The following is a 27,308-nucleotide window of genomic DNA, read 5'->3' as shown; positions in this document are numbered from 1 at the left end:
GGTGCACACAAATAAGGATTCCTGAGAGTGAAATAAATACGAACTTAATACAAACCAAAGGAAATTGACCATTGAATATTTTTAATATAGAAACAGCCTGTTTTCTTTAAATAATGTGAAATTATGTCGACATCCTACTATATTCGTAATTTTGGCAATAAAACCACAAACTACAATTAAACCACAAAACTTGGAAGTAATGAAATCTGCCGAATTAGATCTTCCCAATACAATCCAAGATATTCAAATATTCGTAGGTAGAATAAAATCCAGTGGTCAAAACTGTTACATTTTTCACATTTGAGAATAAGGTGTGGATTCTCCCATTTTCGAATCTTGACATTTGCTTTGTGAAAAAGCTGATATCAGATGTAAGATTTTTGTTAGTATGTTTTACCTGCCCTTGTAACTTTGAGCATCCATTTCTTTTATGGAGCAATCACACCTGTTCTGTTCATACATTTTCTTATCGCCTGTGCTCTGATGTTAGTCTTGATAACTGTACATTGTACCCAACCATTTTCATAATTTTCATACAAACATACTTTATGCACACTACATAGACAATTTTCAAACTCTGTATACAGCCAAATTACGCTTTTATGTTGTCATTTAACACACCATATCTCACATATGTGACCACTTGATGAAGCTCCTCATCGACCATCACAGGTCCTTACACTATAAAACAACACATACCCGTCTTTAAAGGGATATTGTACTAAATTTTTGCCACCAAGATTTTCAGCCCACTTGAAAAACTGGGTACTGAAACTGGTAGACTCAACCTTCATTTCAGGCAGAAACTAGCTGAAAATAAGGAATTTAATGCGTTTTTCATAAACTCCCACGTCTAGCGGCCGGTGCCGTGAACTAGAGGAGGTGACGTTTCACCTCTCCGTAAACGGGCGTGCCAACCATGCCAGCTGTCGCCCATGTCTTTCAACACACCCTGCTCCCACTACAGTTCCTAGAACCAGTGTGGTATTGACAGAGAACAATGCTCCCATGTGGGGTAAAGCCCCCAAAGGATGGGGCTTTACCCCACCTGATGTGCCTTTGTGGAAGGGGGAGAGTGGGATGTAAAAAAGAAGTGGAAAAAGGGAAGTAGCTGGACAGGAACATGCACACCCTGCTTCTGCTGTGGGGACACTTGATGTTACAGCCATCGATGTCATAACCCTCAGTCAATGTCACAGCCATCTAGTGAGCGTTATGTTACCAGGCAAAGGCATTCTTTCATGATGACTCCTTTTTACCCACGAAATAACTGCTTTAAATACTCTTTTCTTCCCTAGAACAATTGTTGGTTGGAATAACCTAACCGATAATATTGTAACGCAAAACTCACTTTCTTCGTTTGAAAAATACTTACAGTAGTTCTTTAGCACTGTTGATTACATTTATGTTTCATTCGTTCCTTTTTGTAGTGTGATCTTATAAAATATTATTATTGATTTGTCTGAATTTCCTCCTTCAAATGTGTATTTTCCTTTTTTTTCTTCGGCTTGTTCCCACATTTCGCATTTGACAACTAATATTCGTTTTTAATTCATTTCTATTTTTTAGTTCACATCCCTAGTTGTATCGTTTTACCTGTATGCATTATATTGTCCGCGTCATGTGTTTTCTGTGTGTATGTGATATGCAAAGAATGTGGGCCCAGGATCGGAAATAATTCAACCGGCAGTCAGGTGATTCTGTACACACAACACAGACTTTAACACAACCAATAACTCTGACGATTCACACACAATACACTATAGCATTCCTTATTTACATTCTAAACGTCCTACGCGCCTCGGCACACAAACTGTCCTACTCGCCGTTATGAACTGTTGCCGCTGCGGCGAGGTCGGTCGTCACCAGTGTTCCTTGTGCAGTCAACAGTCACGCTGCCTTGACCGTGGCGAGGTGGCGGTGGTGGTGATGGTGGCACTGCAGGCCGGTAGATCACCATGCCACTGCAGTGCAGCTTAACTGCCCGTCGCCAACATGAGCCGCGGCCACCTCGTGACACCACTCGGGCCCCAGGACCTCGGGCCAGGAACAGACTAGGCTGCTGGTCTCCGTGTCAGCACCGGGCACAGAGCGGGAATCAGGCTCACCAGGTCCACATGGCTGCCGGACGCCTGGTTGAGTGATGCAGCCCAAAGCAGGAAGCCAGGCTCACCAGGTCCGCAAGGTTGCCGGACGCCTGGTTAAGCGATGTCGCGACCCGAACCGCCGACCAGCAGCCGCCGTTTTAACCGTGTCGCGCTCCAACTGCTCGAGCCGCAGGCCCCGCTTGCGCTTCCTTTTCGTCGTCTTCTCCTCCAAGGCGTACCGCAGAGCAGAACTGCCGTTCCCTCTTCGCCCCGTCACGGCCACACAATGAACATCATCACAGTGTACAATGTTGTGCCTTTTTAGAACACAATGTTTCTTTGGTTCACACCTGCTATAGTCTCTTTTTGAGACTGCAGTATGTATAAATAAATAAATCTATGCGAAGCTCATAGCGCTCTCACAATCTTCTGAATATACAGCCACCTGTTCAAAACCATGCGAAATAAACTCTGTCTATCGAAACAGTCGTGTCGTCCGAGTAGAATTTTGAATGTTTTCATCATTTTTTCTATTTTTGTTCAGTATCCCTTTACTTCTGTGCCCTGTTTCTTATGTGATGCGTTCTTCTGTCTGACGAAGGCATCCAGAAAGATAATGTCCAAGCAGAAGCATGCGTCCGGGGCAGCCCCTACTCGCAAGGAAGTGCGCCTCGCCCGGTGGTACTTTGGGGGCCTCGCCGGATCCATGGCTGCCTGCTTCACTCACCCCCTTGACCTGCTCAAGGTATGTCAGTGTGGTTCTCGGTCGGGAATGCACGTCAACGAGATGTTCCTTGAATGGTTCTGGCATGTACCTTCAAGGTTGCGGGTACGCAATTTTCATTGGCATGTTGAATTGGGCTGGTTGGTACAACATGAGAAAAACAGCACTAGGAATGAAATGAAGGCGAGAGGAGACAGATACGATGCCGTGCCTGTCCACTCTTGTCGGTGTTTTGCTCATAACGCAGTTTTTTTTGTCGAAACCCAATTTTCAGTATTTTGCTATGGAAAGAAAAGGTTCTTTAGAAACAAAACCTGTACCTGTGTTCTTATGTCCGTGTTTTCGTCGCGCAATTTCTTTGATAACATGGATCACCAACTAGCCCAAAATGCTGCTCTCATTAAAAAAAAACCAATAGAAAAGGTTCAAAACCAGGCAGCCCGATTCGCAAGCACTAACTGCAATCCCTTTGCTAGTATCTCAGAAATAAAGGCTACATTAGGCTGGGAAACCCTACAATCTAGAAGACGGAAACTTCGATTAAGACTTTTACTTAGCATATATTATAATCAAACAAGAATTGATGAAGCGGAGTACCTACTTGCACCAACATATCGTTCTAAAAGATGTCAACACACGCATAAAATACAAGAATACGCTTTTAGAACCTCTAGTTTTGCCAGCTCCTTCTCTTTGAAAACAATTTAGAGAATGGAATCAACTCCCTGAAGGTATGTTAAGCTTAACTGACAACAGTGCTTTTTTTCTCATCACACTGACTTGCGACGTGTTATTACCTTTCATATCCGTTTGCTATTTCCATATTGTACTACACTTTTGTTGGTATGCTCTTATTGTTATATGTTGTTATTGTTATATTATGCATTCTGTTTCTGTGTCCTATCACAAATATGTCATTAAAGTATATTGATTTTGTATGGTCACCCCCCCCCCCCCCCGCACTAATGCCACCGTGGCATCGCACGAAGTAGGTAAATAAATATTACTGTGTTGTGCGTAGTGCTGGTCACTTTCTATCACACTGGCAATTTTGATAACTGTATATGGGGGGGGGGGGTTGTACTGGTTGTAATAGCAGTCATTCACTGACTGACTTCCTGTTGTTCTTTAAAATTCATTTCTGATAAGCTTTGTTTCTATGCTATACACTTTATTTCTCCCATGCAGTTAGGTTGTGGCCTCCAAAAAAAGAATGAATGCCAATCCATCAACATTGTCTCTCAGTAAATGGAGCTTTTGATGGACAGAAGTCCTTCTCTTGGTTCCTTGATGTTCCATTTAAAGTAAGTCTACTGCACTAGGCACACGGGAACAAAGCGTGCGTGAACCCGCAAAATATCTTGGCTTGTCTTTAGCACTGTCTGTGCCCGCTGCATACTACCTCTGGGATCTGTGTCAGGCGCTGCGTACGCACTAACCCATACAGACTGCCGTGCACAACTACATTGGAGCTAGAGGAAGAAATGCACGCTTATTTCTTGGCCCACATGTGATCGTGCAGTGTCGTCAGTTGGCCATTGAGAAAGACATTATGAAGCCACCATTTTGTTTGGCTCAGTCCTTGGGCCATCGGAGACAGCGGCCTGGCAAATGAGTCTGACATTGAGAGGGGACACAACAGGAGAGAGAGACAATCTTATTGACCTAAAGACTGCGCTTGGTTACTTTAAGTGAGGCCCGCCTTTCAGGGCCCCACTGGTTATTATGGCTCGCTGGGCTGAGGAGAGCCAATTAGACTCCGAAATCCAGTTCGGAGAGTCATTCATCCAACGGCCAATTGTCAAGCATGTCATTAAGTAGAGGCAATAGAAAAGGTACGAGACAGGTAGACAGAGCAATTGTGAATACGAGAAGAGAGAGGAGAAAACATGTTAGTACCAAGTGCGTGAGTGGTAGTATAGAAGCATTGAATGACTTGGCAGTAAACAAAAAAACGGCAGGAAGTGGAAGATGGGAGCTCGCGATGAAAAAATCCACTCCCTGTTTATGGATTTTTTCATTGGCACTAAACGGAACTTTACCATTGTCATATTGGATGGGCTGGTATTAATTCACTACAAAGCTAGTACAGCAGAAAAAGAAAGAAAAGAGAAGCGGGAATGTACCCTATCGTTATGTACCCTATCGTCTACAGGAAATGCGGCGCTGCGAGAATTAGTGGTAATTGCATCGTTTGATTATGCTTATCTGCTGTGTAGGTGCACTTGCAGACGCAGTCGGTGGGACGTGTCAGCCTGGTGGGCAGCACGGTGACCATCATCCGTCCACCAGGGCGTGCTGGCCATGTACAACGGCCTCAGCGCATCCATACTGCGACAGGTTGGTGCTTGTAACAACCCCCTTCAATTAAACTCTTTAACGGCACTGTAGAACATACGAAAATTTCACATATACTGAGCAGCTATGTGATAGTAGCTGGACCTGTGTATTTTGTCTCTGTTCTAAATGCGGTTTTGTGTTTCAGTGCTCGCAAATGCTTGCATAACATGTGCAATTATTGCTCTACACTAACAATTTTTCATCCGTTACCCGTTCCTTCCTTGTTGCTAATTGCATTGGGAGTCAACAGACAAAATTTATTCTGAAGAATGCATAAGAATTTTCCCACGTGTGTTGACGTTATCCTCAGCACAATACTAGAAGTTCAGGATAACAAGGATGCAGCAACATTTCTGGTTTTGACGACTTCTTATTGCAAGGCTACATATCCTGCTCAAAGTTATCATACACAAGAGGTTTTCCAATGCTTTCATTGTGAGGAGCATTTTTATGTATTGTGTTTTTTTAACCTCACTCACAAATGATTGTGAACCCAATCCCATGTCAGTTTGATAGATCGGTGGAATAAAATTACTGGATATATTTTTCTTCGTTTCACAGTTAGTGAAAGCAGATCCTCAGTATGTACTGTAAGTAGTGTCTCAATAAAAATTTAATAGGTATTGCCCCCCACTAGACTCCTTCGAAAATTTTGTTACACATTTGAACTTACAAAGTGCCATTAGGGAGCAATTTACGTGGAGAAATTTTCATATTGGTTTATTGTCGGAGGAGCTAAAAAGAATTTAACTTCATCCTGTACACATCACAAACGATGCATCCTTTTTATTTTTTTTTTTCTCATCAATTGCTAGTTCCCCTGCTGATTTCACTGCTAGTTTTGTACATTTTGAGTGAAAAATTTTTGGAATTTGGTACAGATTTGACGTCCCCTTATGGGAGGCCTAGGCCCGGCCACTTAAACCTGCTGGTTTCCCTTAATAAAGTTTATTCCTCCCTCCTGGTACAGATAGTTTGTTATTCGTAACGGAATTACTACCACTGTTTAGAATTGACAACATTGTCGATCATGTCTTACAGAGAAGCATTCATTCTTGCGAAATATATTTTCTGGCATGAAATGGGGCTCTTCTGACAAGAAGGGCACGCAGCATGCTTTCATATGGAACTTAAGCTGTTTTTGCACTGTGGAATGGTCTGATACTTGGGCGGCACGATTGTCAGTGTGCGACCTACGCACAGAAATTGTCTGTTTGCAATCGCCAGACCTGATGAGGGGCCCTTCAACGTGTCGCGGGATTCCAGGCACAATTATTGTCATGCTGCAGTTGACCTACTCGACGACACGCTTCGGCATGTACGAGGTCGTTCGGCAGTACCTGGTCAAGCCAGGGGAGAACATGAAGTTCTACCAGAAGATCTTTGTCGCGGGCATTGCGGGTGCCACTGGCGGCTTTGTCGGCACCCCAGCTGACATGGTGAACGTCAGGTAAGAAAGCGACATCCATTACTATTAATGCCCCAGCAGAAGCATGATGTGATTGATTGACGCGTGAATGTCGTGGACGTCAAAAGCGAGCGTCAAAAGAATGGCAGATGCCCAGCGGCCGAAATTTCATATTAGTATGTCGTAGAATCCCGCTAATACATTTTTCAGGGGACCGTATAAAAAGATGTTAGAGCCGGAAAACGCAAGCACTGAGAAATGGGCAAAAATCGACAAGTGTGAGTGGTAGTGAAATGCATGCAATATTATTTCAGTGCTTTTGCAGGAAAGAAAATCTTGCAGTATCAGATGCTGCAATTTTTCACGGCTGATAAGCCCAAAGCAAGCAGCTGCTGTGTTAGCGATGAGAGTTGGGCTAGCTTGTGTGAATGGTTGATTTGAGGTTGACTTTTTTTTTGTGCTAATTGGGCAACTTCAATGCCGTGTGGCTCTTGCAATGACTGATTGATTGTACATATATGCTAAATAAATCTATTCTTTTAGCTCGATGCAGACATTTGTTTCAGCATCTAGGGCATAGTATTCTCAAGTGACCACACACGGCGATACTTTCGCTCTCTCAAGATTATTGCTGTCTGTGCTGGCGGCAACATACATTTTATGAGTCCCTTTGCTATATAAGAATGAGCCTCCATGCTCATATGCGTGACTCAACACAGTCACTCGTGAGTTGACTCGCTCAGACTGTAATAGAACTGTGAGTTCGAGTCAAAGTAAGCCCGGTTAATGGAATGCATCTGTACCAACTCACCCAATTGTCAGTGCTATTAGTGAATACTGGCCTACTTTGTTTATCAAATGCACTAAAGGCACAAAACTGATAAAGAAAATGCGAGATAATTAGGGATGGGCGAATAGTAAATTTGAGGTTCGAAGTGAACCCGAAGCGAATAGTGGTTTGGTCGAATAATTTCGAATCGAATAGTTCGAATAGTATGTACCGCATATTATTAAGAAAAATGAGCCTTTTTGTCATTATCTTTGCACAATATTTTTAAGGATTGGAACTAAATATGAGTGAATGTCACTTTTTTGGTTTGAAATGAAGGGGAAGCAGCCTTTTATACTATCAAGATTTGAATAGCAGTAGGGTTATAAGTGGACGTTACCATTTAAAAATGACTATACTTAGCGCATATAAGCCTGTATAACACGCTCTTAAACTTTAAAAAATATGTACATTTAACCTTGAAGTGTGGCTTCGCGGCAGTGCAGGTTTCCCCTGGTTGGGTTGTTCCACGGCAGAGCAACCAGATGCTGCAGTGAAACCACCTTTACAGGAGGTTATGCGCTGTCAAATATGTACATATATTCGTTCATTTTGAATACTTTGAAATTTCGAATAATCTAAATTCATATCGAAGCGAATTCGAATGCTGTAATATTCGTTGTAATATTCGAAACGCCCGAATATTCGCCCATTCCTAGAGATAATGATAAGGTTGGTTTGGTAATATGGGCCTTCAGCTCTTGACAATTGCTTAGAATTCAGCATCTGGAATGGTACATCATTACATTGCATATGTACGGTGAAATATTTTTCTTCAGTTTTTGTTCGGTGATGGAGTTCATTTTTTCGCCAAATTGTGAGCTGCCGAGTTGAAAGTGTGACCCTTACATGAGTCGATACAGAATAGTGCTAAAATAAGCTCCCATGTTACTTTATTCTGAGTAACATGCTTTATTGGCGCTCGGCTGCTGACCCGAAGGTCGCGGGTTTGATCCTGGCCGTGACGGTTGCATTTTGATGGAGGTGAAATGCTAGAGGCCCATGTACCGTGCGACGTCAATGCACGTTAAAGAACACCAGATGGTCGAAATTTCCGGACTGCTCCACTAGCGTGTCTCGTAATGATATGGTTTTGGGACGTAACACCCCAGATATTAATATTACTCTATTCCAACATTACGCCATGTGGCAACATAGGCAAAAAAAAAACTACTGTTTTGACAGTACCTGCCGTGCTTAAATACATATTTGTGACTGGAAGTATGTTTTAGAAATGAGCTGATGACTCCACTGCTATGGCGTTTCAGTTATTGGATTACTGTGACCAACTCGTACTAATTGGTTAGAAGAGATGAACCACCTATAGTCTGTAAATTTATCTGCAATGTGGAAATGCTTTTTCTGCTTTGTTGTGCCATGCTCTCACATTTCATTGATTTGCCTTTTGTATTTCTTTGCTTAAGGATGCAAAACGACATCAAACTTCCCGTTGAAAACCGAAGAAAGTGAGTATACCTTTATAGCATTTGCCTCTTGTCCTAGCTAGAGCAAGTTGGGCCGTAAACGTAGTCGCTTTCTTGAAAATGGGTGTGTTGCCGCATTTTGTCATTAGTTAGTCGAAGCTGTATGCAAGTTCTAGTGTAATGAATTCCTAAACATGAATTAAATTTGAAACTTCATAGGCCGTGCTATGTTTCCGTGAGTTGTTACCACATTTACTTAAACCTAATGTGCATCCGAATTTCGAGTGTTCAGAAAATGCATGAATGCATCATTACTAGATTAAAGAAACAAGAACAACCTGCCGCTCTGTCGAAGATTGGAAGAAAGGGAGAGACAAGAACAATTTGCCTTCATAGAATAGGAATATTATTCTCCATTGGCAGTTCCCTTCCTTCTGAGATTCAGTTGTGCTGGCCTTAAAGGGGTACTGACACGAATTTTCAGAGGTGAGTTTACTCTGCCATACAAATCTCCTGTATGCAGAGATGGCTCTGAGCAAGTATGAAGCTCAGTAAATGCTCAGAAGATATTTTATTTTGACATCGAAGTTCATTTTCTCATGGTGCACCTAGTGACATCGACACTAGTGTGACTTCAGGCTGCAGTGTCGATTCCGGTGACCTCACGCACCAGTATGGCTAGTTGTGATGACTTCAGGCACCAAAACATTCAAAATGGCTGCTTGTAACGTGACCAACGGTGCTAGGAATGGAGCGGCCGTCGAAACGTCACAATATCTTGTGCGAGTGTGTGATGAGAAGCTCATATCCTGCTGGGATGTCAAGGTACTGTAGGAACTAAAACTAGCTTTTTAAAACATACTGTAATTACTTTTTCAGGGTTCACTCATGCTTACCAGTGCATTTTCTCGGCTCTTGAACCCTTGGCCTTTCATTTGACACAAAAAAGAACAGCCGAAAATTTTCGTGGCAGTACCCCTTTGAGATCACTTCTGGGTACACCTTAATCGTGTGCCAATAGAAGGACTTTTACCCTGACAAGCTAGGCGTACACGGAGTTGCTTCACAAGTTCTGAAATCTGGCATTCGAGGTCAGCATATTTTCAACCCATGGAAAGTTTTCCTGGTTGACAAGCTGCTCAAAATCTCCCTTCGTCCTACTCACAGTCACAGGCCTCAGGCACGCAAGAAAAGACAACACAAGTATCTTCAGCATGCAAAATGAAGAACCTTTGAGATGAGTTTTCATAACGAAAGTTGTGCATCACCAGTTGCACTTCAAAATGAGCTGCCGTGACACACATATGTTGCACTTGCGCACGAAATGAACCTACATGGACTCTCAATAAAATGTGCACTGTCATCATTTTGCGATTACGATGGCACTGCACCTGACACCTCTGACTCCCGTACACCCCTCATGGGAAGCTCTTGCCAGCGCTGTGAACATACGTGGTTTTGACTTCATAGTCAATTCTAACATGCAACTTACGGACTTGTTTTATCGGAAAAAAAAGTACGCATTACATTCCAATAAATAGGGTAGTCAACTGCTGTAAAGAAACTGATAAGACAGGATGTCTCGAAAAACGTCTTTTGCAAATTGTCACGCGCATACGAATGTTGTGGTTCCATTTCTGCAAGTTGCTACTGGGTGGCATGACATTTACCAACCAATAATTCGAACTTGAGTGGCGTGCCCATGGATTCTCCGCTCACTCATGTTCAGGAACACGAGGTTGGTGCTCTTCAGAACTGGCTCCACTATCTATTGAATACTTCTAGGAGCTTTATTTCACTTCTCAGTTTTCACACTTGTGCATCTGGTTAATGGCTTTTACTGCTGTTTAGCTGTGCATGCCATCACCCAGTGGAATGCTTGCTGCTAGCTGTGTTCAGCATCACTTGTGAACTTGCTTGCTCTACACTTAATATGTACTGATCGGCTAGTTGTTGAGCCGTGATATTTAATGAAGCAGCGCACAATCAAAGGACACAATCACACAAACACAAGTGCTTGTGTTTTCAACATTTTATGTGCGCGTGATTGTATTCTTTGATTGTTTGCTGCTTCATCAAATATCATTCCTCTACAGCAGTGTTTCTCAGCCATGAATTTTCAGGTGGAATAGATGAGGGACCCCTTGCATTGAGAGAAAGAAAGGTGGGGAATGGGGGGTCACAGCACAGCATGCATCATGAAGTACGTGGCTTTTGTTTGAATGGATCTCCGCGGAACCCCATTTGAGAACCACTGCTCTACACAGTCTCCACTAAGTGACGGTATGAATGCCTTTTATGCGCCTGTCTACCTTTGTTCAGCTACAAGAATGCAGTAGATGGCCTGTGGCGCGTCTACCGGCAAGAGGGAGCGCTCAAGCTTTTCTCCGGAGGTGGTGCGGCTACGGCTAGAGCTGTGCTCATGACTATCGGGCAGGTAGGTGGCCGCATTGCGTTTATAGCTTTCTTTTACCACACATAAGTTGACGGTCTGGCGCTATGGTTCCTGTGTCATTGGATGGTCGTCCTACTGGAGCTTGTAGCAACGTATAGCGAGGAGGTGTGCAGGGACAGAAGGAAATGCGTGGCGCGCACATGAATGTGAAATAGTTGCATGGGACACGAACTGTGGGTTACTAGAAGAGAACAGTGAAACCTCTTTAATACGTACCTGCCGGGAACACGGCATAACTCTCACTAAGCATAATACGCTTTAACCATCAAGTACAAATTTGCATCGCCTGACATGCGCCAACGCCACCAACAAAGGAATAAGTAGAGTGCCACAGCAAATATTGCCTAAAGTGCCCACCACAAAGCCATTTCTTTCTTTTTGCCAAAGTGCAGAAAAGATCCTGGCGATGCCAGAGAGCATTTCGGAACTACTGCGGGGTCCAGGATATGTAGTGACTGACATAGCGATAAAACGGACATAATCGGCTGTCCATGATACATGTGCACCGCGATCTTCTACCAAGCGAAAAACTACACAGTTTTTGTGAAACGCGGTATGGTCGCAGCGAGCCAATCGTCTACTGGCTAGTTGTGTGCAGCGCTTCACCTACTCGGCACACGCCGTGACCGCCGAGCCACTTGCTGTAGGATACGCCCACTACGCTTCAGACCGTGCACAGATACGGCGAGTAGCCTGGTGAGTTAACGTTGCGATGACCAGATTTCTGTAAGCAGTACGCACTCCGCAATGCTCTAGCCGTCCTGGCAGCAGACGGAGGCGCGTTTGGGCTGTCACCTAATCAAAGCGTGCTGTATGGTTACAACAGCACTACGCTTGCTGTACCGTACGCTTGAATTTAGTAAGATTACATCAAAACAGCAAGATTTCTCGGTGCCTGCGACTGGCAACGCTCAACTCCGCAACAGTGGGCTGTTTTCGTTTCTGCAAAGCGGTGTGCGCTTCAAAACAGGCCCGCAGAACAAGGTGGCAGCGATTAACGGCCCAGCGCGTTCAGGTAGTCACCTATAAAAAGCGTGCGGTAGGCTTAAAGTGGTGCTACACCACACGCATGTCTGAGCAGATAGCTGAGGATACTTACTGTGATAAGGCTTTCTGTCAGCGATAAGTCACACAGGTGTGTTTGTCGTTGGTCGCAACCCCGCCTCTGTGCAAACGTGCAAAGGCTTCGCCGCAATAGCGCGGAAGTCGAAATAATTGATCGGTCAATATCCACACTTTTCGAAATGATGGAAAACCGTTTCCTGCACACTGTGGTGTCAGCAATTTCAGTGGCACAGTAAACTTTTATGGCACAAAGTTATCGTGGTACACAGCTGGTACGCACTAACCGGTAGGCATAAGATGAACCACTATGGCTTAACTAGTCAGCGAATGCATTAGGGTCTATGAGACTCGGTCGGGGATTCGTCGCAACTACGTTTTAACCGTTAGTACATTTAAAGCAGGTACATATTAACGAGGTTTGACTGTAGTGTGACGGCCTAGCTAGTTACAACTCAACTAGGTACAGTCAGAGTTCACTGTAGTGGAATTTACCGTGAACTTTGAACAAATGTGATGCTCTGTCAACTGAACTTTGGTGGTGGTTGTTCTCCCGTCCACCTTCCTGGTTATTTTATTATGCAGAGCTCTGGGAGAACTAGATGCATAATTCGAAGGTTGAGATTTAGGCCACTACCTACGGCGAGTTGTTTTTTTTGCATAATTTAATTCATTTTCAAGGTATGCCATCCGTGCTTCAATAATAAAGCTACTAATAATGCTCCCGATATTTTCCTTGGCTTTATTAATATGTTCGTCTGATATGGTTTCGTCTAATAAAAAAGGGGCCGCTGGATCTAAAATAATGGTCTAGGATGCATGATAATTGGTTAGGGTGTGGACCAGTAATGGCAAAATCCAAAAATAACGTTTCTGAAAAATCTATCTTTTTTGGGCAATTTTTTGTCCCAAAGAGCAGCATCCCTTCTTATTTTCTCACTGCTTTTTTCTCACAGATCTCATTCTACGAGCAGATCAAGCAAGCTCTGCTGTCGACTGGGTTTTTCGGCGACAACCTAACGACGCACTTTACCTCCAGCCTAATGGCGGTAAGATTCAACTTTCAGTAGACATAGCTTGATTCAGTCAGCTGTGTCTTAATAGAATTGCCATGTAATAAACTGAACAAGGGTGTCAATGCAGGCTAGTTGGTATCTCATTGCAGGTTTTGGGTGTAGCGCCGCGTACGCGTCATCTTCTTTCTTACCATTTTTGTACGCGGCGCTACACCCAAAATCTGCAATTCCTGTGTAATAGTTTTTTTTTTCTTTGGTGACACTTGACTGGCGCGCGGAATATTTTTTACTGCAATTTCACTACTTTGGTTACAGTTACTAAAGCTCCCAGGCATTGCATTGGATGTGGTGGGGCTGTTGTTACGTGTACTTATACGCAGAAGAAAAGGGCAAGCTAAACAAATGATATGATACAATACATATATAACTGGAAGGAAAGATTTACTGGCTGCGAACGCTGACGGTCTCCGACCTCTACTGTCGACAACATTTGAAGGCCACTGCATGATATGAGTGTCGTGCATTGTAGCAGTGCGGTTTTTACTGCACGGGTGAAGCCAAGTGGCGCGTACGAGATGTTGTTTACCTTGGCTCTGATAGCTGAGGACATTGCGGAGTCGACCCAGTGGCACTTGCTCACAGCTGAGCCAGTGCCAGCAAAAGTGGGACTCTGAGTGGAGCGACTGAGTTCTGAGGCTGTGGTTACAAAAGTGACCGAGCAATTGAATGCTGACATTGGAAACTTCTGTGGGGTCGGTGGTACCTTGGCCATCGGCATGCTGTGGTGCCTGTTCAGCTAACATGGCCCCAGGACAACATTGAGGAAACATTGGGTCACCACGCAGTGCAGCTTCAGATAAAGCTGAGTGAAGAGAAACCATGGCGGTATTAAACGAAAACTAGGTTTATTGTGATCGTATCAGCCAGTGCCAGAAGCTTCGGCGAATGCCAGTGCTAATGCATGCATCCTGAGCCTTCACACCTTTATGGCTGCGACCATGTCGATGCCCCGGCTCGAGGGCGGCCATTACGCTACGGTGTGCCAATACACATGCACCCCAGTGCCTCTTATCGACACTACCCTCGCTAGCCTGTGGGTTTTGAGGTCTGGTGGGGCATGTCAGAAGTAGTGGCTGCAGTAAAGACGCTGCGCTGCTTCAGCAGCCATTCTCAGTTGTGCGGTGCACCACTTGGAAAGTATACTCGCAAAAGCCGTATTCAGCTCAACCATTGAACCACTGGAACCCACAGAAGTTTGACTTTATTACCTCGGCATTTTTTTGCAGAAGCAGTTATCATTGTTACATTGGGTTATACCCAGCATGAAAATACGCGTAGTTATAGACGTAAGGTATATAAGTTGTATTCATAGGTCTCGCCATAACTTTACCTGTTGTCACCTTTTGCATGCTAACGGTTCTCTCGACATTTCCTTCTGGTTGATGGGGCTATCCCCTTTGTTGCAGGCTGGCATAGCGACGACACTAACGCAGCCCTTGGACGTCATGAAGACGAGAATGATGAATGCTAAGCCAGGCGAATACAGAGTGAGCATGTGACAGCATTTGTGTTCTGGTTACTCTTACGAAAAGTTTCTTAGTTGATCGGACGTGCGTGCTTGAAGCCTTATACATAGCTGTGGATGATAATGCCATGGCACGGCATCGAGCCATAGCCACTTTTGCAGCCCACTGCTGAGAGAACTGCACTTGTACTATCAAATTGCAGCACAGGAATATCAGTACAGGAAGGGTTAAGACAATTTCTCTTTTTTTTTTTTTTGTTAAAACCGATTGCGTGCTCAAGCATGTATCCCTCAATTTAGCTATATTCGCCACGACTATCCTATCATCTGTCATTTGCACAGTACTCCTTGCTATCGGGTAGCACAGCGAGTACTGAGGCTTGCAGCTACTGTTTCTGCAGGGGAGGCTAAGATGGCCTGCATGGCCGTTTCGCCCAGTTTTTGGCATGCTTCCCCCAGAAAAGCACATTGTTCTGTCTGGATGATGTACTTTACTTGTATGCGATGTCAAATATGCAAATGTGGTTGTGCAGGCTGTAACACATTCTCATATATGTGAGTGTGACGCTTCTGAAAACAGATCTGTTGGAAGTAGTTCGTGCCTGTCATCATTGTTTTTTACCCTGTCCTTGTGTTGTGTGCTAGATGCTGAAGTGGAACACCAACATACCCAAACTTACACTATTTCAAGTGACATTGTATGCATTACTCACATAGGCAGTCCCTATTTGATCTTTGACTATGGAACCTCCTCCCGTATGGTCTAAGCCGCGTGTAACGACTGTTGGTTAGCATGAATGTAAGTGCCACGAAAATGCCACTGTTATAACTGATAATTGTCATGAACGGGTTGCATGAAAACAGGCAAAATAGATGGTTGGCAGACTGCTGTGAGAAAAATATGATATCAGAGGGGATATGCCAACGCACATTGGTAATAAGGACTACACAGAATAGACAAAATGCAAGAAGGTTGCTGCAGCAGCCTATCAGCTTGAAAAATCTTGAAACGCTGGGGTGAGATCGCCACAAGTGTCACGCCACGTGCTTCTCGCTTGCTGGCGGGAGAAAACACCATGTTCGTCAGCCTTGCTTGTTTTATGCAAAGCTTGCCGACATCGTTCTCCAAGGCGTCCAGGTGCTCCACATAATGCAGAGGGACGTCCCTCATCAAAGCATATCATATCGTGAAAACATATCGTGAAAACTGTATCATTTGCTGGGCCTCCTACGACGACAACGTTGATGCGGCCTGCCCTACTGCATCGTCGCTGTCGCGGTCGCTCTCCGATGCAAGCACATTCGTGACGATCGCCTCATTGGTTAAATGTTCCGATGTTTCTAGTGCGTCTGCTACATGCAGAGACTCTTCAAGTCCTGAAGCATCCTCATCAACTGCGCACCAAAGTTGAGGTATCACTTCATCGGCGGGAGCTTCACAAGCTTCGTATGAGTCACTGCTGTCTCGGAAATAGCACGCTTTCCTGAAGCAGTTCCGCACCATAACAGTGCTCACTTCGATTCAATGATTGTCGACGCTGTCGGTTGCGATAGTCAATACTCCTTCACTAAGTCGCACACTTTTTTGCATGAGTGGCCGGCGGCCATTGGCGGGGGTGTAGCGGCTCAAATTTTTTGCTTTTTTTCTTTCTTTTCAAGGGTATTGTGTTCCATTACCTTTCAGCACGGACACCTAGCAGCCAGACTTCATTGTTATAAACCATAACGCGACATGGGGGCATTGTAGTTAGCGGGTTACTTTACCATAGAAAACACACAACTTGGTGGTGCAGCAGCTTTTCATTGTTATAATTGACATATTGTTAAAACCAGTACGGTATCATCATAAGCGGGTTTGACTGTATTGAACTTTCTAACCGCAGGCTTATAAGCTTCATAAAGTCCGAAATAACAACAAAAAAAGGCATAGCAATACCTGTGGGCTTAGTTGCTTTAGTTTTCATAAACGCAAGTCTTGTGCACTTACCTTCTAGATGGGGGAAATTTTCGTCATAGGTTACAGGCAGTAGACAACAAACATTGGTTAAGCAGGTTACTCTATTGCATGTGAAGCGAGAAATGTCTTGTACCAATTTCTTGTGTTCACTTAGTGTTTTCTTTCTTTTTTTTTTTTTCACTTCTCAGAATATGGGTTTGCTCACAATATTGGCCATGTGCCTTCGGTCTCAGTCAAGATGTTTTGCATTACAAGGGCTTATGAGAGCAAATTTCTACCTATGGCAGCCCGGAGCTCACGACGTGTACTTTGTTTCCCATTGTTCCTCACCTTCTCTTGGCAGAGTATATTGCACTGCGCCCTAGAAACAAAGAAATTGGGAGTCATGGCGTTCTTCAAGGTGAGTTGGAATGATAACAGAAATGTTGGAACCGCTACTGGAATAGTGCATCTCAACATTTTCAGTTTACCTTATGCAGTGCCGCAACCAGCCTTTACACTCAAACCTTGATATAACGAACGTGGATATAACGAATTATCGGTTGTAACGACATAAATGAATGATAGCCTTGGTAATAGCTACAGTGGTTCGAATGTACGCTTATAACGAATTTTGGATATAGCAAAGTTATTTTCGCGTAAAAAGTGACTTTGTTATAATCTGGTTTCAGCGTGTTTTTCCTTTCGGAAAGGCATTTCTGATGGGTGTCATGATAACCAGTTTGTGCATTTGTTGTGGGTTAAATTTCGTAGCCACACAAGTAGTACAATGAAACTCCAAATATGTTGGCGCGGGGAGGGGATTTTTGTTTGTACAACTGGGGAAAACGAGGCAAGTTCTAACTGTGACGTAACAGTGCATCATATGACCATAGCTTTAAGAAAAACATTTACTGTGCATGTTACATGTAATAAGGGATCATACATAGTACTGGGCTGAAGTGCTCGATCATCTGTGCTTGCTTCGATTAATGCATAGGTCTTGGTGTTACACTAAAAGGTCGACTTTTCTGTAAAATTAAGGGGACACCCTGCTTCACAAACACGTTTTTTTTTTGTTGTTGTTTTTGAGCAGAGTTTTATGCAACTTTCACTGCTTATGTAGTTTTATGTGCTTATTTAAAACATGCAATTATTGTTCTAATACAGTATGTAGTTCTTAATATACTAAATAGCTTTTTTTGCTCTTAGGAGCACAATTTATTTCTAAACTGTGAAGGTTATAAGGCAATTCGGCAAATCACGATAACCTGGAATGAATACTGTATGCAGTAAAACAAGAAAGGACATTTTAAACCCTTTTGAACAATTGAACAAGAACAATTGAAACGTTGAGCATTTGCAAGTGAGTCGATGTCAAGCTGGGATTGAGCTCACGTAAGCTCAACATATAGTACCATGACTTTTGCTCAAATGGACCTCTAACATCAAAACACTAAAGAAAACAAGACAGCAAAATTATAAGGAAATGAAACGTATCAGCGAGGTCCTATTGTACATGTCTGTTTCTTTTCTCATCTCTTTTTGGATTGGCGTAAAGAACCTGATTTTTTTTCTTCTTTCAGGGCTACATCCCAGCGTTCGTGCGACTAGGCCCACACACCATCCTGACTTGGATCTTCCTCGAACAAATGCGCCTCAATTTCGGCATAGTCCGGTACACGCAGTGATCCGCCTCACACGCACACTCTGCCATGCTTCAGCATTCGCGCCAAGGGCGCACGACGCCGACTGTCGCATCAACCGAGAGTCCACCAGCAAAATGACTCGCCTGTCAACGCTGTTTACGAGTGACTGGCGTGGGCTTCTGGGCAAGGGAGAGGGGACTAGCTGTTATTTCTCTAATTCCGTCAATCGTATATTGCTGCATTCGCTGTTCACGCTCAGGAGAGTTTATCGCTGCCTTCGCGCTTCTTGTATGCTTTTACTAATTCGCATTATTTTTTTACGCTGGCACTGTTGACTCGGTTTTCGTAGATTGGTGCTTTTGAAGACAAATTATGTAATGTTATCGCAAGCCACAGGATGATATTCTGTGCTTAAGTACGAGAGCGACACAAGGGACACATCTGCTGTGTTGCCTTGACAACCGGTGTTTGTGCGCTTAAGCATTTTGCACACTGCTTCTCCGATAATCAAACGGGAGCACTGTGTGCCTTCGAATATACTATGCACGGACATTAAGTTGATGTAAGATTACAAACCTGTGATTACTGCTGCAAATTAAATATTTATGGACACGAACGGAAGCAGTTCGAATACTGACAAATTATTATTGTTTTTTTGAATTGCACAATATCTGGAGTGAAATACTTCAACCACCCAAATCTTGATGTTGAAAGTAAGAGTGGCAGCTTCAAGTGTTTTGAAGATGTTATTCCTTTCCTGAGAACTGTATTGATTTTTGTTTATGCCTTGCACAGAGTAGAAAATCCATAAGGTGAATATCATGCATAAAACATCCTTTAATGAATCTGTAGTGCGAAACGTCTGTACCAAGGTGACGTGTTTGGTCAGACATTTTATATTTATTTTGTGCAGCATAACATCTAATTTAAAATATTTTTCCATATTTGTAGGTGTGCTCTATTGAAAGCATTCGTCACAAAAAGCAGTGTAGGCAACAACTTGAACTTTCGGTGATAGAAAATCTTGATCATTTATTGTAAATGTCAAGCTCCGTAATTCTGTAAAGGAAAACGAAATGTGTTGTAAATGACAAAATTAGAACTATGCAGGAAATGGAGAGGTTCTTCAAGGAGCTGAGTACTTCCTCTGATATTTTTAACAGGAATCAATCAATATTTTGTTTCAGTTTTTTTTGTAGACTAACTGCTAACGCACATAATAAGCCATGGCACGATAGCTATTGAATTATTTTGGTTAATTTAATGTGTGCCAGAACTTTTCTGTGGTGCTTAGAGCACTTAATGCAAAAGAATAACATCAAATTGCTGTTTCTTTATATTTCACTAAATAGATAGTCAAAAATATGTGACGTCACGGCAAATGGTGCGGGAATTCCGAGGTGGTGTCGCCACCTGTATTTTCTTTTTGCGCGTTTTCTCTCTTATTAAGCGTCTTCTCGCAGCAAGCGTGGTGTTCTTGGTATCATGGAAGGCTATTTACTAATGCGAGAAAAATCGTTTTGCTCTTTAGTGTCCCTTTAAGGTCATGATGAATGCCAAGGAACTGAACTGAGACAATAGTTCTTGTACCACGGTAAATACGAGGTTAGCATGAATGTAAGCCTTTTCTCACATGTGTGAAAAAAATTACTTAAAAAGTCGGGAAGGCTTAGCTTTTTTGTTTTACATCAGAATGCATGCACTGGTGAATAATTTTTACCTATTAGCATTGTTGAAGGTGGCAATCCATGCCATGTCTTTCTGACTAATGCTTTAAGTTTGCCATGCTCCCTTTCTAAGTTAAGGCACAACGGTGATCTATCTAGTCAAATCTGTGGGCAAATTTAACATTGCAAAGGGGTTTTAGGTCCTAGCTATTTCTTGCACAAGAGAAAAAAAAGCCTCTCTTAAATTAAATTTGTAAACCTGTAAGCATTTAGTTAGAGCATTAAGTACTGTCACTGTTTGAAACGAAAAGGTAGTTTCTGTTCTGAGTGTTGGCATTTGATAATAGCTACCTCTACAGTGGTGTTACATAGATGTGCATGTCTTAATGTTCTTCCTTCTCTAGGTATGCAAATACTCAAACCTCCATATAACTAACACGTATATAACGAATTATCGGTTGTATTGAAGTAAATGAAAAATAGTCTTGCCGTAGATGCAGTGTTGCAAATAAGCGTTTATAACGAATTGTCGGATATAACGAAGTTATTTTCGTGGCTGCTGTGACTGTTATAATGAAGTTTGAGTGTTAGTAGCACGTAGTTATCAGCACTAGTTCTGGTAAAACATGTTCACGTGTTAACAAGCAGTTAAAATGTCTCAGCGTAAATGTGTAGACATTTTCTAAGTTCTAGGGCTGCCTTCATGGCACATTCTGAATTTCCTTGTTTCCATTAGAAAAAAAATATTTCATGCTTGAATGTGCAACAAATGAACAATGTTCATCAGACGCTGTGGCTTGCGTTTGGCGAGTCCTGTAAACCAATGCTTGCATGCAGGTGCTAGTTGCTTAACTGTCGTGTCATGTTGTACAATGGAACTGTCTGTCGGCCTTTCAGTGAGATCTGTCACGCACACCATCTGACTATATGACAATATGTGACGATACTATATGAATATGACAATATATGAATGTATGACAATATGTGGTGCTCGCAAATGGCAAGGCCTCCGGGATTATCGGTAGGCATCCAATCTTGAGGCCACGTTCAATGTTAGCTGCATTCTTACCCATTAGACAATTGTGTAGTGAGGGCTCTGTGTATTGGCATTGTTTCAAATGTTGCCGTGTCGTAATAGAAATTTGATAAACCTGCATTTCCTTCATGCCTGTCTAACTTGTAATGCCACGTATGGATAGTTTGAAAGATGGTGTGCAGGTTTTGGAGATGGCACTTGTGAAAGCTGTTCATAGCATATGATGCAGTCACAAATGTGATGGAGTTTGTGAATCAACGCACATCATGGTTTGAAAGCACAGATAAATTTGTGCGAAACCAGGTTGTGTTCTTGCAGCGCTCCAGGGCACAGTTTCATAGCTGACATAAGGGGTGTATAAAAGTAGCTTTAAAGGCGAGGTGATGTCTAGAGGTTAGCAGCTACGCAGGAACGCAAGCTTGTCGCTCTAAATGTCCCAACTGCCTAAGAAGTGTGACCAGTTTGCACATTCCATTCATGTGTGTAGATTAGCAGACCCGGCATGACCTGTCTTAGTGTCATTGCAAAGTCTTTAATGGAGTCATCTTTCATGAGTGTGATCTAGAAGGTGATCTTCCTACGTGATTTCATTTCTGACGGTTTCCTAGCAACGATGCTTCAAAGGATGCTCTAGTTACTTTTTTCAGATATTGGGCACTGTAAAAAACTGTGAGTTATTTGACTAAACTAGTATAACATTTAAGGTTTAGCGTTCTGTTTTTGGTTCATTATTCTAGTACCATGGTAGAAATAATTAAGGCATGACAACTACGGCCATCATTCTCTTTGTAAGCACAGTTGCTTCTGTTTCCATTGTAGTGTTATGGTTGTGTTCACATAATCTGCATCTTTACCTGTGTTTTTTTTTTTTTTTCGAAAGGGAAAATGGAGTGCAAAGGAATGTTGGTGTGTTGATTAATGTTCTGCAGATGCTTAACTTTAGTACCTGAGTTGGTGATGGGGCATGCATCCTCTCACGGATTTGTTAAGTTTTTATTTCTTTGTTCTTTAATAACCTCTCATTAAGAGTCACTTAAAGGTCATAAAGCTTCTTTGTTAGCCACACAAGGTACCTTACTTCAAAAGTGTTACATTTCATTTAAGCATCTCCTGCATGTTATGTCAGAGCTTTTAGTTTAGAAAAATCTTGCGAACGATTGTCATTTATTGGATCATGCGTACTGCCTTGTGGGCAGCCCTCACTGACAGCAGTTGGTGCTAATGCATAGCAGTGTTGACTAGTGAAATCGCGTTCACCTTTATCATGGGATTTCAATTTGATGCTGAGTGTCACCTACTTAAGTTGCCTTATCTCAGGATTACTTTGAAGGATATAATTTTAGCTTTCAGGGCAAAGGACTTGGGAAAGGTACAGATGTCATCAAAGCTTCACACTAACTGAAAGCACTATTTCTGAGCGCGTTTGGCTGTAAGGTGGTATTTCCGAAGCAAATGCAACCTGACTATAATTTATGCAGTAGAAAAACGCACATTGAAGGAAGGGCACAAAGAAACACTTTTATAATAATCTCTAAGGAAAGTCTAAACGTGTTTCTCAATAGACGTGAGTTGTGATGATAACTAATTTGCACATGCTTATCTTGCATTCTTGGAGCTGTTTTCAAAACAAGTACATTTGTTTAGTAAGTTACATCAAAGAAGCGTAACAGTTGTTTCAGCGTGTTTCATGCAGTGTATGTAAAACATTTGCAAATTGTTCTTTACTGATAATTTTTTGGCTTGAGTTGTCAGTTTGTGTTCATTTGCATGAATGTGTTGATTAGCTCAGCTATTACCGTGCTCTGAAAAATAGTTTCCTAACTTTCTAGAGTTTGCATGCTGTAGATGTGTAGAGGTGTAGGACATACTGTGGGGTGAAGTGGTGCACTTCTCAGTTTGCATATTTTCCAGAGCAAGAGCCAATGTCCAAATAAACTCGACACGAATGGCCATGGCCACCTTCCTCTTCATAAAATTGTTTTCCATCAGTTCTTGCAGACCTTCAGTTTTCACTTTTTCCTAAAATGTGCTGAAAGAAGTTTATTAGATATAGACGAAAAGACAGATTGGAAGTTAAAGTACTCACACTTAGGGAAATATTTCTTTCTGACTAAAGTAAACTTTGCTATTCATATTTTAGTCAACTAAGCTTAACTCACAACTAGCAGAAGTGCTCAACCTATCTCAATAGCCCTTTCTTGATCTATAAGACCCAGTTGTCATAACATATGAAATTGATGTTGCCATGTAAAATGAACAGCATCCACACTAGACCTTAAATAAGTGGCTTGCCATTGTAGGCATCACTATGGCCTATCAAATGGAGGTGTTGCTTTGTGTTCTGCTCATTTGCACACTGGATATTGTTGCCTGTGTATAGCAGTATTGAAGTCTCACACGATGTGTAGCTCACCGATGCTTTTTGCTTGTGTTAAAGCTACATGTAATCACTCAGCAAGGGAATTGTTGGAAGTTGCAACTTGGTGTACGTTGCGAGCCGAACATCTGTGCTCATTGCAAAGTGTGTACAACAGTGTTACTGTCTAGCTCATGTTGCTCTGCACTTGTAGTGCTTGTAGTGTCATGGAAGCTGTCTTTCAAAGATCTAGAAATATATGCCTAGAAATGAAGCTGTAGAAAGGAACAGCTTGGTGGTGGTACTATGACTGTTGTAGTGAGTTATAGCATTGCATAGTTGTTGCCCCAGGAATAGACTTATATACTGGGAATACGGGGGCGTAGCCACGGGGGGTTGGGGGTTCAACCCCCCGCCCCGAAATTTTTCAGTTTTGCTTGCGTATATATGCACGCACACATACAAAAACACGCACAAACATACATAAAGTGCGGTTGAACCCCCCCGAAAAAATTTCTGGCTACGCCCCTGTGGGAATAGCATTATAGCTACTAGACTGTATTTGTATCAAGGTGCCAGAATTGCAAGGTAAATATAGAAGTGTATGGATTTAAAAACAGAAAAGCTCCAAACAGAGGAACATATGAAATTGTCCATGGCTTGCCTTGGTTGTAGAAATTGTCAGTTGATGTGTGCTTGCACCATACTGTCTTTCTTCTGGGAAGGCCAGAATCATTATTTTAAAGATTTTTGTGCTTTTTGAAATTTGGTATGCCATTGCAAATAGACAAGTGCACAACACCATATATGTGTTGTGTACGGGTATTCTCAAATGATATTACAGATTATCTTAACTGCTATTCTCGTCTAGACAAGAAGGTCTCCAATCCTAAATTTCCTGAATCAGTGTTGAGTACTCATAAGGTGCGAGTTGAGCAAGAGCTTACAGTGAAATGTAGATGCTGTGTTGACGTGCTGTTGTTTCAAAACTACTGTGCTTCATTTCATAATAGCGGGGTATATTTAAGCGTACCTGTGCATAAAAGCACTGCTTTCATTGGCATACGGTCTCTCGACTATGTGCTTCATGTGGTAATCTGTTATTTATCATGAAGCATCAGATCTCGCTGAAAGCAGGTGAGCAAGCAACAAGTTCTGAACATAGTGTGATTCCTTGAGGTTATGTAAGAGATAAGGCTGTGTTGTTTGCATAAGAAAATTAGATAATGAGTAAGCTGTTTCAGAATGTATAGCACTAAGTAAAACTATTTAGTTTGATGAGCATTTGTGACTATAAACGGTGGCTGTTTTCTGTTGCCATATCTAGATGTGCATGAGCATCGCCTTAAGCGAAATGGATGTTGTTGGCTATAGTTTGTGAGCTGTATACATGGAGGTGGTGCTAACCATCTAGTCAGTAGCGTTAAGTGCTAAATCAGTGGTGCACTTTTCTGGAGTATTTCACCCGGTTTTGGTGCATCTAATTTATGTTTAACAATCATTGCGTTGCACTCCTGGTAATAGAAATGTTCCTGTAACGTACTAATTACAATGGATACATTATGGTATTCATTTTGCCAATGGCAACTGCATTGCAACCGGGCAGCATGAAATAGACATGCCGTTTCTTGATGTGTTCTGAATGAAAATATGATAGAAATGTGCTCCATGCAGTTGTTGCTGAGCCTTTGCTTGTGGTTCTGTGAGGTGTTGTGTAAGGTATTCTGGTACAGCGTTATATACCACGGTTTTATGGGCTATCACGAGTGCTCCGGTGTTTTCCGCCATGGCCACTACTATGCCTTTGATGGCTTGGTATTTGTCTGTGGAAATGTGAGCATTTCACCACTTCTTTGAAGAACTCCAGCGTCACATGAAGGACGTGTGTGATGGTATGCCATCAAATCTGTTTCTTTGGCTTTGTTCAGTTTTTAGAGGGACAGAGATAAAACATAAGTATGGACATACCGCAGATGACTCCATGGTTTTCACCTGTACGCATTGTCTGTTGATTATTGTGAAACGGAAAACATAAGTATATTTTTGGAACACGATCTTTCTCTTGTTAAAAGTTGGCCCGAAGATCATTCTATATTTTTTCTTTTGTTTGGGTTGCCCTATTGTGTACTAGGGTGGGACGTGTTAAGGCACAAAAATAGCGCTTGCGTAAATGTATTTTTGTACAGTGTCGCCCTGTTACGCAATAATAAATGTTGTCGTGGTGTTGAGTGCTCTTGCCTATTTCACGTCACAGTTTCGTAACTACGCCTCTCATCAGTGGAGCATTTGAGCCAGCTAATATGATAGTTCTAATGCAGCAAGTTAAGATACCTTTGTTTCATATAACACCCGACAGTTTTCGTCATTGCTGCATACACTTTGCTGCAACACTGTTGTGGATAATGTGCACCCGAAGATTGTGTAATAAGAAAATTTTAATTTAGCACTCTCAGTGTGCAAACACAATAACGCACGCTCACATCTCCCACAATCACGTGCGGCCAACACGTTTCCGAGTTTTCGACTCTGCTTGGAGCGCGCACACCTGAGTCTCTCCCACGCGAAGTAAGACTGCGCGCATGGTCATCTTGCTCCTCAGCTCACCCCCGTACACACGCTCCCTTTCACGTGCACTTGTATTTTACAAGGAACCTCATTGGTGCTGACCAGTTTTCACATCCCATATGAAAATGGGACGTGAATTCGCAGCTGGAAATCGGCTTTCCAGCCTGGTTTTCAGCTCAAAACGGCTCTCCTCGTGGGGAATTTTCCATTCCCAGCTGGAAACATTTATTCCAGCTGGGAATACAAACCATTCCCATCTGGAAATCGTATTTCCAGCATGGATATGGAAACGAATCCCAACTAGAAAGTCAATTCCACTTGGGAAGTCATATTTCCAGCTCGAAAATTTCCCAGTTTCACATGGGAAATAATCTCGGCAGGAAACTTTCCTGTTTGGGTGAGGAAGTAGAGAAGCGATTCCAGCCACATACAGATTGTTCTACATAGGGATAGCAGAGGAAGTATCAGATAAAACAGCCCTGGTTTCACTGAAACAAAGCAACAAAGAAAAATGAAGGAAAGAAAAAAAAAAGGTTGCGCCTTTCCTGCGCAACCGGCGCGCTTGTGGTGCTATTCTGGATACTGTCAAATTCCGCCATGTTGTCGAATTCCGCCATTGGTCAAGTCTGATTTGCCCGGAGGGTTGCCAACGGCCTCTCCGATTGGCTTAAAATGCCGCCATTATGAAATCTGACAAGATAGCGGAATTGGACAGTCCAGATTAGCACCCTGGGTTCCATTTCACCATCGAAATTCGATGATGAATATCTCAAATTACGTGCGATTTTTGTGATTATAAAAAAAAAGTGTATAGCATAAATTGATGAGTGCCTTCAACTTTTTCATATAAACAGCCTTCTCGTCGATAATTAAAAAGATTTCGTTAATTAGCCATTTCAGTGAAACTTTAACTGTGTCAAAATATTTCCGCGTCGACGTAGCGTTCGTGGGCGAAGTTGCAGGTGCCTGACTAAACATCGTGTGCTCTTAATTTCACAGTGGTGGACATGGCGAAAATTCTTGTATCCATGTAATTAATGGTTGTGTAGGGGATGCATTCACAGTTGCACTCGAGCTTACTTATTAAAGTGTCATACGCTAGTTAGTACGGAAATTAACCTTTTCATTACTAGTGTCCACGTTCAAGGACACGACTTCTTAAGCAAATTACACAACAGCAAACTGTTCATTGCCATCGAAAACTCGCGCCTGCGTCGCGGAATATGTAT

General features: G+C 42.5%; 1 protein-coding gene across 1 annotated transcript in view; it reads left to right on the top strand.

The window, feature by feature from the left end:
• Nucleotides 1-25,742, top strand: part of LOC119399675 (mitochondrial dicarboxylate carrier-like) — a 31,223-nt gene extending 5,481 nt beyond the window's left edge. The window contains 10 exon segments of the mRNA XM_037666497.2: nt 2,689-2,832; nt 5,031-5,096; nt 5,098-5,151; nt 6,441-6,601; nt 8,813-8,854; nt 11,135-11,249; nt 13,286-13,378; nt 14,812-14,892; nt 17,171-17,227; nt 18,393-25,742. Coding sequence (XP_037522425.1) covers nt 2,704-2,832; nt 5,031-5,096; nt 5,098-5,151; nt 6,441-6,601; nt 8,813-8,854; nt 11,135-11,249; nt 13,286-13,378; nt 14,812-14,892; nt 17,171-17,227; nt 18,393-18,497 — 903 coding nt within the window. The 5' untranslated portion in view covers nt 2,689-2,703 and the 3' untranslated portion in view covers nt 18,498-25,742.
• Nucleotides 25,743-27,308: the final 1,566 nt, after the last annotated feature.

The sequence above is a fragment of the Rhipicephalus sanguineus genome, chromosome 7 (assembly GCF_013339695.2).
Source record: "Rhipicephalus sanguineus isolate Rsan-2018 chromosome 7, BIME_Rsan_1.4, whole genome shotgun sequence".
NCBI lineage: Eukaryota > Metazoa > Arthropoda > Arachnida > Ixodida > Ixodidae > Rhipicephalus > Rhipicephalus sanguineus.
Note: the sequence above shows the minus strand (reverse complement) of the source record. Positions and strands in the feature narration are given on the sequence as shown.